Source organism: Salmo salar, chromosome ssa15 (assembly GCF_905237065.1).
Source record: "Salmo salar chromosome ssa15, Ssal_v3.1, whole genome shotgun sequence".
Taxonomy (NCBI): domain Eukaryota; kingdom Metazoa; phylum Chordata; class Actinopteri; order Salmoniformes; family Salmonidae; genus Salmo; species Salmo salar.
Genome location: NC_059456.1, coordinates 76,071,588 through 76,082,433, shown reverse-complemented (window position 1 = coordinate 76,082,433; position 10,846 = coordinate 76,071,588). Strand labels below are relative to the sequence as shown.

At 42.8% G+C, this 10,846-nt stretch overlaps 1 protein-coding gene across 2 annotated transcripts; it reads right to left on the bottom strand.

The window, feature by feature from the left end:
• Positions 1 to 202: 202 nt before the first annotated feature.
• Positions 203 to 9,504, bottom strand: LOC106572113 (cytochrome c oxidase subunit 4 isoform 2, mitochondrial). Of its 2 annotated transcripts, none has more exons than XM_014145965.2 (5): positions 9,214 to 9,504; positions 1,573 to 1,675; positions 800 to 964; positions 590 to 721; positions 203 to 472 (listed from the first exon to the last, which is right to left on the bottom strand). In XM_014145965.2, exons 2-5 carry the CDS (start codon positions 1,673 to 1,675, stop codon positions 339 to 341), a joined length of 534 nt encoding a protein of 177 aa, XP_014001440.1. In that variant the 5' UTR covers positions 9,214 to 9,504; the 3' UTR covers positions 203 to 338. The 2 variants fall into 2 exon arrangements, with proteins under 2 accessions (XP_014001440.1, XP_014001441.1); XM_014145966.2 differs by having other exon boundaries at positions 9,155 to 9,350.
• Positions 9,505 to 10,846: the final 1,342 nt, after the last annotated feature.

Genomic DNA, 10,846 nt, shown 5'->3' with positions numbered 1-10,846 from the left:
TAGGGTGGACCATTTTGGAGTAGAATATCCTTTGTTAATGTTGAATGTGTCAGGACCACCAAGGCAATGGCACATCTCACAATACTCACTTAGGGCCAAACTAGACACTACCCCAGGAACACTAAAGCAGAAATTGGGTTGAGGACAAGCAGCCCATAATATTATACAGTTATTTTCTCAGAGGGAGAGAGAAGGAAACAACCAGTTTTTAGTTATTTATTACTTAAACAGTAAGAGAATGGATTCAGATGGATGGATTGCCGTTATGGTGGCTGAACAGAGGCTCAAGGTGTCAAGTCGAGCCATTCTTCCTTCCAGCAGGGGTCTAGTCCCTTCCTTTACTTCCATTGTTTGTTCTTGTAGTCCCACTGGGCAGAGAAGCCCTCAATTGGGTTTACCCGCATATCCAGCATCCTCTGGATCTGCTTAGCCTGCCACTCCTCACCAAAGGTATGAGGTTGGGGTGGGTACACTGTGGGACACGCAAAAGAGAAAAAGAACAGCAAGTTTAAGGATGGAACAATCACCCATCCATGTGATAATGAATTGAAGTCTATCAATTTTTGCAATCAACCATGAGAAATCTTACCATAGTGGCCCTGCCAAAAGACCACCAGACCAGTGATGCCAAAGAAGATGAACATCCCACCAATCACAGTCTTCCACTCATGGGACGGCCTCTTCATCTCAGGATAGGTATGGTTGAACTTCAGCCTGTACACTGGGATACAGAAGGAGAAATATTAAGAATGGCAGGATTAAAGGCTGTGAAATGAGAAGGAATGAGAGAGGGGCTTACAGGCGATTTTCTCCTCCTTGGACAGTGCAGTCCAGGGACCCTTCTCCTTCTGTTTCAGGCTCTTATCTGTAGAATCCAGGACGTCCTTCCATGGTCTGTCTGGCAGAGGGGTGTCCAGACGATCCCAGTACATTGGCTGTGACATGTCCACTGAGTCGGACACCTCTACAGTACATGAGATATAGGACACAAGATAAGTGAAGGGGAGGTTGAGGTAAAGGGAGCGGTGGTAAGGTGGGGTGTAGAGGTTTATAGACCTCAGAGCATTGTCTCACGTCAGATGGTGTCACTCCTACGTGACACTTGTCCCTCAACCAAATCAGATCAGTGCAAACGGCCATCATGCTATCTGACGTGAGATAATGGACCTCAGAGAAGAAGACTACACTGGGTGGAAAGCAGGGACGGATTACGAAACAGGCACGCAAGGCACGTGCCACGGGGCCCCCATATTCCTTTTTGGGGGGGGGTTGGGGCCCCACTGGAGGTCGGGGGGCCTCCAGATAGCATATGATAGCAAAATGTGTAGAATTGCAGGAAATTAGCTTTAAAATGGTAACAAATGTTGAGAGGAGCTATTAAACACCAACAAAAAAAATATCTGCCCCATGACAAAAAGTGTAGAATTGCAGGAAATGTTCTTTAAAATTGTAACATTTTCTCTTAGCCTCATGACAAAATGTGTAGAATAGCATTATAAAACAGTATATTTTTTGCTCTGCGCCATGGGAAAATGTGTAAATGCAATAAATTAGCTGATCAAAGAATAGTACCGTGGTGGCCATGGCTTGACATCCTCGCGCCACTGCTCGTCAGTGCCACCACCGCTTGCTTGGAAAGCAAGCACCCCACACGTCCTGTTGTCAGGTGAAGCATCTGAAAGACAGGTGAGGAACAGAGACAGAACAAGATTTATTCCCCGTCAAAATATGTCTCCTCTTAACAGACCAGTACGTCTGGAGACTCCCTCTCATGGTGACTAGGTATTTTAACAATAACCCAAAACTTCCCCTCTGCACAATGCCGTAAAAAAAATGGTTACTGATGAAATAGGAACTTCAAAGGCTATTTGCAAAAGCAGATCAAGATTTGGCATGAGTCCTCAGATCCTCAAAAAGTTATACAGCTGCACCAATGAGAGCATGCTGACTGGTTGCATCACCGCCTGATATGGCAACTGCTCTGCATCCGACCGCAAGGAGCTACAGAGGGTAGTGCGTACATCACTGGGGCCAAGCTTCCCCCATCCAGGACCTCTATACCAGGCGGTGTCAGCAGAAGTCCCTAAAAATGTTCAAAGGCTCCAGCCACCCTAGTCATAGACTTTTCTCTCTGCTATGGCACGACAAGCGGTACCAGAGCGCCAAGTCTAGGTCCAAAAGCTTCTACCCCCAAGCCATAAGCCTGCTGAACAGTTAATCAAATGGCTACCCGGACTATTTGCATTAACTCCCCCACCCCTTTTTTACGCTGCAGCTTCTCGCTGTTTATTATCAATGCATAGTCACTTTACCCCTACCTACATGTGCATATTACCTCAATTATCTCAACTGACCTGTACCCCTGTGTAACAGTGTAGGTTCCGTCCCTCTCTTTGCCCCAACCCGGGCTCGAACCAGGGACCCTTGCACACATCAACAACTGACACCCCACGAAGCATCGTTACCCATCGCGCCACAAAAACCGTTGCAAGGGGAAACCCTACTTCAAGTCTCAGAGCGAGTGACGTCACTGATTGAAACGCTATTAGCGCGCACCACCGCTAACTAACTAGCCATTTCACATCGGTTACACCTGCACATTACATTTACATTTTAGTCATTTAGCAGACGCTCTTATCCAGAGCGACTTATAGTAGTGAATGCATACATTAAAAAATAAAGTTTCATTTTTATTTATTTTTTTGTATTTATTTTTTGTACTGAGAATCGAACCCACAACCCTGGCGTTGCACACATCATGCTGGTGTTGCAAACACCATGCTCTACCAACTAAGCCACAGGGAAGACTGACTTGGTACTGGTACCCCCTGTTATTGTTATTTTATTGTAACCTTTTATTTAATATTTAGTAAATATTTTCTAAACTCTTTATTTTTCTTAACTGCAATGTTGGTTAAGGGCTTATAAGTAAGCATTTCACCGTAAGGTGTTGTATTCGGCGCATGTGACAAATAAAACGTTATTTAAAATCCATAGGCTAAGTAACTAGGCTAAGACATTACAGCCAAAAAGCACAAGCTCACCTTCTTCTTCTATGGTATTATGGCATCTGCAAACAAGCGTTAAAGATTTATGCCGCCACCTACTGTAAGGGTGGCAAACTATAGAAAAAATAACACTGTGACACAAAAAGGGAAGGGAAGAGGAAAAGGGAAGAAAAATTGCCCTACCAACTAACCCTACACCCATTAAAACCTCACCACTATTCCACTACTCAGTCCTACTGATACTACACCATGCCAACAGCCTGGGAGGACGGGACACTATCGTTCAACACACCTTGTAACTCTTCTGCAGTAAAATCTTGTACACCCAAGTCATTCTCGGCAACTGCCACCACAACATCTACTTTCTGTGATTTATGTTCCATTTCTGCGGTACAGCTGAAAACTAAGGCTATTAAAGCTAATAAACCAACCTTACTGAAGCACATTATTCCTATCATTCTCTATTGGCCTTGGCTTACTCACAGGGATCCTCTCAGGATTCCTCGCCCTGTACCCATCTTCCTCTACTACTCTCTTCACTGCCTCAGCATACGACACATTCTGTACTACTCAGATCCTGGCAACCTCAACCTGTCTTTCTCTCACCAGACACCTCTGATCTCCAGCAACATGGGTACCCCTACAGTTAACACACACAACTTTTTCCACCAATACTACACATTCCTTTGTCTCATACCCTCCTGCACACTTCTCACATCTAGGAATCTCCCTCCTACACACTGCTGCAACATGACCATAAGCTCGGCACTTAAAACACTGTAATTGGTTTGGGACAAAAGCTCTTATCAAAACTCAGCAGAACAGACAGTGTCTTCTCTGTTTCACCACGCTCTCCACCGGGTCTGCGTCGCACCAAATGGGGGTCCCAGACACCGGGAATCTTCAATTTCAGTTCACCCTCCTCAGCACTTTATGCCACCCCTGTTATCACTACTTTCAACAGCGACCTGCTCCGGAGAGCAAAGCCATTCACAGTTCTTGTCCCTAGTCGCGTGATGCGGACCGCCTGTTCTCTCTGGACGGCAGAAACAGTCCCCAATCTCTTCTCCACCCAACCTGACACCACATATGGATCAGCCAGAAGGCAGGGGTCCACTTTCTCCAAACATGTCACTCCTACTGGACCAGAATCATCTGCTTCATGACCTCCATTGCAAGGCTCGGACATAGAAGGCTTCTCCACACCTTCCTTCCCACACAATTCATCCTCACTCTCACCCAATTCACCTCCAGAGCTACTGGAATACTGCTCACCCCACTGGCACTTGACGCCACTCACCCTCGCCCCATTGTCTCCCTCGGAACTCAACTCCTGATTTATCAGGGGATGCTGCAGCCTACTTCCCGTGGCTATGGGCTAGCCCCATCTAAACTTAATGTAAACAAATGACAGAAGTTACATGCACAACTGGCTTGTTGCCTTTAAAATAGATTTAATGAACTTATTTAATTTAAAATCACAAAAATAATAGTGTTTTATTGTCTAGTGGGCTGTATGAATATTTCAAAGCCTCATTACCCTTGATTTGATAATGGACTCTTTGAAAGAGACCATGAAGTTGCTTGGCACCAATATGTTATTTATGGTAGGTAGGATTAAAGGTCTTGTTATGGTGCCGTAAGGGGCCTCGGATGAACTTAAAATCCAGGCTTTGTCTGGACACCTACAGTTAATTACACTTTAGACCCCATTTCGAGGCTTACAGTAAACTAGATCAGAGGGGTATACTACGAAACAAGTTTGAGGAGTTACCGAGATAACTTTGGTCAACTCTGAGTTCAACTCGGGAAAACTGACACCACGAAAGTGGCTCACCTTTTAGCCAGGTACATTTCTATGGAAACAAAGTCTTCAGAACTAATTTGCTCCAGGGCAGGCTAACTCAGGGCAAACTCTATTTATCCTGAATGAAGTGCCTGAGCCGCAAGTTGAGGACCAATGAAATCATATTCCCTCACTCTCGCGAAGATTGCATCATCATCCCCTTCATTTGAGTATTTGTTTTATTATATACAGTTGAAGTCGGAAGTTTACATACCTTAGCCAAATATATTTAAACTCAGTTTTTCACAATTCCTGACATTTAATCCTAGTAAAAATGTCCTGTCTTAGGTCAGTTAGGATCACCACTTCATTTTAAGAATGTGAAATGCCAAAATAATAGTAGAGAGAATGATTTATTTCAGCTTGTATTTCTTTCATCACATTCCCAGTGGGTCAGATGTTTACATACACTCAATTAGTATTTGGTAGCATTGCCTTTAAATTGTTTAACTTGGGTCAAATGTTTCGGGTAGCCTTCCACAAGCTTCCCACAATAAGTTGGGTGAATTTTGGCCCATTCCTCCTGGCAGAGCTGCTGTAACTGAGTCAGGTTTGTAGGCCTCCTTGCTCGCACACACTTTTTTTTCAAATTTTCTATAGGATTGAGGTCAGGGCTTTGTGATGGCAACTCCAATACCTTGACTTTGTTGTCCTTAAGCCATTGTGCCACAACTTTGGAAGAATGATTGGGGTCATTGTCCATTTGGAAGACCCATTTGCGACCAAGCTTTAACTTCCTGACTGATATCTTGAGATGTTGCTTTAATACACCCACATAATTTTCCTTCCTCACAAAGCACCCCCACAACATGATGCTGCCACCCCCGTGCTTCACGGTTGGGATGGTGTTCTTCGACTTGCAAGCCTCCCCCTTTTTCCTCCAAACATAAAGATGGTCATCATGGCCAAACAGTTCCATTTTTGTTTCATCAGACCAGAAGACATTTCTCCAAAAAGTACGATCTTTGTCCCCATGTGCAGTTGCAAACCGTAGTCTGGCTTTTTTATGGCTGTTTTGGAGCAGTGGATTCTTCCTTGCTGAGTGGCTTTTCAGGTTACGTCGATGTAGGACTCGTTTTACTGCGGATATAGATACTTTCGCATCTTCACAAGGTCCTTTGCTGTTGTTCTGGGATTGATTTGCACTTTTCGCACCAAAGTACATTCATCTCTAGGAGACAGAACGCGTCTCCTTCCTGAGCGGTATGACGGCTGCGTGGTCCCATGGTGTTTATACTTGCGTACTATTGTTTGTACAGATGAATGTGGTACCTTCAGGCGTTTGGAAAATGCTCCAAAGGATGAACCAGACTTGTGGAGGTCTACAATTGTTTTCTGAGGTCTTGGCTGATTTATTTTTATTTTCCCATGATGTCAAGCAAAGAGGCACTGAGTTGAAGGTAGGCCTTGAAATACATCCACAGGTACACCTCCAATTGACTCAAATTATGTCAATTTGCCTATCAGAAGCATCTAAAGCCATTACATAATTTTCAATGAATTTTTAAAGTTGTTCAAAAACACAGTCATCTTAGTGTATGTAAACTTCTGACCCACTGGAATTGAGATACAGTGAATTATAAATTAAATAATCTGTCTGTAAACAATTGTTGGAAAAATTACTTGTGTCATGCTCAAAGTAGATGTCCTAACTGACTTGCCAAAACTATAATTTGTTAACAAGAAATTTGTGGAGTGGTTGAAAAACGAGATTTAATGATTCCAACCTAAGTGTATGTAAACTTCCAACTTCAACTGTATATATACCTATCACATTGCACATTTAGTAATGACAGAATGCATTTGAAACTTCATGCACAGTAAAACCTTTGTAATAAAATTATTTTATCATAAGAGTTAGATTTTTTTTGATTGTGCATTAACCTCTACGGGATCGGTGTCCCTAAACCGGGATAATGCGATATGCGATAATTTGACTAGAATTACGTTGTAAACAACAGCCAACTTTCCGGGACATAGACATGTCTTATACGGGCAGAAAGCTAAAATTATTGTTAATCTAACAGTGTCCAATTTACAGTAGCTATTACAGCAAAAAAATACCATGCCATTGTTTGATGATAGTGCACACCAACAAAACACTTTTATCAAGGCAACTGGTTTGATACATTCATAATGTATCAATAATGTACTTATATTCAGTAATCTTGCTCTGATTTGTCATCATGAGGGTCCCAGAGATAAAATGTAGCATAGTTTTGTTTGATAAAATCAATTTTTAGGAACTGGATTCTACAGTTTGACCCCACTGCTGTATCTGGCTCCACACCCACCCCACCCAGCCATCTAGATGTGTGAAGGTTAGTGTATTTTCTGTAGGGAAGCTAATGATCCATCACATATGACATTCCTGGGAGTGTGTAAACTTATTTTTTTTTAATCACCATAGCATTTTTGTATATTCTCTATAGTTATGTACTTGAAAATGTATAAATTGACCAATTTGGCACATTTGGGCAAACTCCTGGCAGACTTGACACAAAATATTGTGTAGTGATGTAATTCTTTACTGGATCAGTCTGCACACTTTGCACACACACTGCTGCCATCTTGTGGACACCATCTAAATTACAACTTGAATCCTATCTCAATGTATGGCCTTTCTCTTGTATTTCAAAGACTATGGAACAAATTATTTTTTGAAAACTAATGTTTTCTGGTTTGTATTGTCTTTTACCAGATCTAATGTGTTATATTCTCCTACATTAATTTCACATTTACACAAACTTCAAAGTGTTTCCTTTCAAATGGTATCAAGAATATGCATATCCTTGTTTCAGGTCCTGAGCTGCTGGCAGTTAGATTTGGGTATGTCATTTTAGGCGGAAATTGAAAAAGGGTCTGATCCTTAAGAGCACACCAAAGTACAAAGAAGGCATTGATGTTTCAGCATTGTCTCAATGAAGAGTTTGGCATTCGACTAGCCATGTGTGACATGTACATGCAGTTACAAGCCTGTTAGAGTTAAGCCTTTCGCAGGCTTCCCAGTCAAAACCGTTTTTCTTGAGGCAAATCGAAGTTCGGTAGCCGAAGTCTAGGCCCCTTCGTTGGTGATTGGTCAGCAGTACTACTCCTATTAGGAGTGGGAACTATGGATGGGATTCTTCAATTAAGTGTTTCTTGTCATTTAACAAGACAACTAGTTTTCATGCAAATTTTTTCACTTGAGAAATACTGCAACAAACAATAAGTTAGATGTAAAATTGCGTGACTAAGACCTCTTAGGTAAAAAATGTTAAAATGAATTTCAGATTTAGATTAATTCTGGCTATGTTGTTGCTACGGCGTCTCAAGAGTGTTTTTCAAGCAAAGTTCTTTGAGTATGCTTGACTTTCACCTAGCTGAGTTCTGCCAGGAGCAAACCAAACTTAGTATGTGGGCATCTTTTGCGGAAAGCGCACGAGCAATATCCACCGTCGTAATACGGATGAAGCCTGAGATGGAATGTGAAGCTAACTGAAGCTGGCTAGCTTTAGAACTCCCTGAGTAGATCTAGCTTTCATCGTAGTATACCCCTAAGCTAATTTGTTTGTATTGCAAGAGTCTAAAATGGTCTCTCTCTCTCAGATTCAGATAAGCTCTATTAGCATGAATGGCAAGGTGACTGTTGCTCACTCTCTCTCTTTCACACACACACACACACACACACACACACACACACACACACACACACACACACACACTGAAGCCAATAAAAATGGTGGAAACTGGCAGTTGGTCAACATCAGCAACCATGTCACCACGTCCTTAATGACCTCCACACACAGTGTGGTGGACTGTCAAACAGACACATCCATTACATTACCCACTTTATGAGACCTTTATGCAAAAGTGTTTGACATAACTTTTGAGTGTTGTTCTCTAAAAAATGCACAAAGAAACTATCTTGTGCAGACATATTATCAAGGAGTACAGTGTGAATTGATGTCCAAATATGGAGTTGTGTCTGTCTTCTGCGGTGGAGATGTTTACAAATTTAACTTGTGGAGTCTTGAGTTGACGCATATGGCCAATGCCCTGATGCATCATCTCAAAAGGCATTGAGGGAGATTACAATTATTTGGATCCAAATACAATACTGCATGCTATTAACACAATCCCTTTCACTTTCCCTCCCACAACAGCCTGAGTTGGTATGTTACCAATGATCATGCCTTTCGTGCATTTCAAAGCATTTTTGTATTCTAGAAGTCTGTCTGCAGAATCTGTGTTAGAGTTCATGCATGCCCACTCCTGACCCGAGTAAAGGGTCTAAATGACCACCCCACCCCGCTCCTACCTGACCCAAATAACCAGTCCTCTTTGACCCCAGAAGTTCAGAAGCATTCAGCTACTCACAGTTGTCCTGAGAGTGGACTTTCAGGTAAAAAAAAGATGGACAAATAAGAGCAACCCCTCTTCACTTTGCTCTGGCACACTGTCGCTGTGTCTCACCCTTGGATCTTATCGCCAACAAACAATCACACTGACCAGGAAAGGGGGGTGAGAGAAGGGGAGGGCTAGAGGCAGGGAGGAGGCGGGTGAGAGTTTAGACCGAGAGAGACTAAACGAGTGCAAGTAAACAATCTGAGAAAGCATGTGATGTTACTGGCAGACTGGACCAGGGCTAGGGTTGCACTGTAAAATATATTTCACAGCCCCTATATTTGAGGCTCCTGTCTTCTCTCTATCACTCTCTTTAATAATCTTCTCCTTTCCACCTTCACAGATCTTACAGAAAACTCCACAGTAACAGAAAGAGGGAGCCATTGGAATGCAGGCAGGTCAACTTTGGGTCAGTTTATACAAGAAGGAGGGATCTTAAAGAAGAGTTGCTTTCACAGTGAAGAGTAAAACATCCCTAGAGAGAGTGAGATACAGAGAGGCCATGTGAAAGGCTGAAATAGTGTGACCAAGAGAGAGTGAGAAAATGTGAGCCGTCACAGTTTGTGATAAGGGAAAGATGAGGGACGACATGGATCAAGTTCAGGCCTGATTTAGGTTTAGCTATGCAGGACCTGGGCCAGTAATACCCCTGGCAGTTGTTTGACTGCTAGTATGTGATTCACAAGAGGGCAACCAATGGTGGAGGCCGCTGAGGGGAGAGAAGGGGAGTGGCAAGAGGGGTGAGTTATGGACAGGCTGGCTGCACAGTACTGTATGCTGTTGCTGTTCAGCCAGCAACCATACACAGCAGCTGTTCAAGTATTTTTTGGTGAAGGTCAATGTTACAGCAACCATACCCTCTTTGGCAGTACAATTTACTTTGCTCTTTTAGCAGAACAATGTAAGCTAATGACAAAAATACTAGTCAAAATATAGTCATATTCTTGAAATAATAATACAATCTATATTAGAAACTGGGTGGTTTGAGCCCTGAATGCTGATGTGCTGACAGCCATGGTATATCAGACCATATACCATGGGTATGACAAACATTTATTTTTACTGTTCTTTTTACGTTGGTAACCAGTTTATAATAGCAATAAGGCACCTCGGGGGTTTGTGGTATATGGCCAAGCGCTGTATTAGGCACTCCACGTTGCGTCGAGCTTAAGAACAGCCCTTAGCCGTGGTATTTTGGCCATATACCACAACCCCTTGGGCCTTATTGCTTAATTAACTCAGAGCCGGCCAATGAGATTCCGACAGTCTGTAAAACTGTAACTGTCCTCTGATTCACTGATAAACAGTGTTTTTGCTGGTACATTACATAACCCTCAGAGTTCACCTTACCTCTGGAGCACAAGCAACCAGTGTCAGCTTAATTGGGGAGGACGGGCTCATAGTAATGGCTGGAGCAGAATAAATGGAATGATATCGAACACATCAAACACGCGGTTTGATGCCATTCCATTCACTCCATTCCAGTCCTTATTATGAACCGTCCTCCCCTCAGCAGCCTCCTGTGCTCTGGAGTAACCCTCTCACTGTTTGTCTCAAATGTTGATGGTTTGTATTATGTAACTACACTCAATCTGCTTGCTGATCT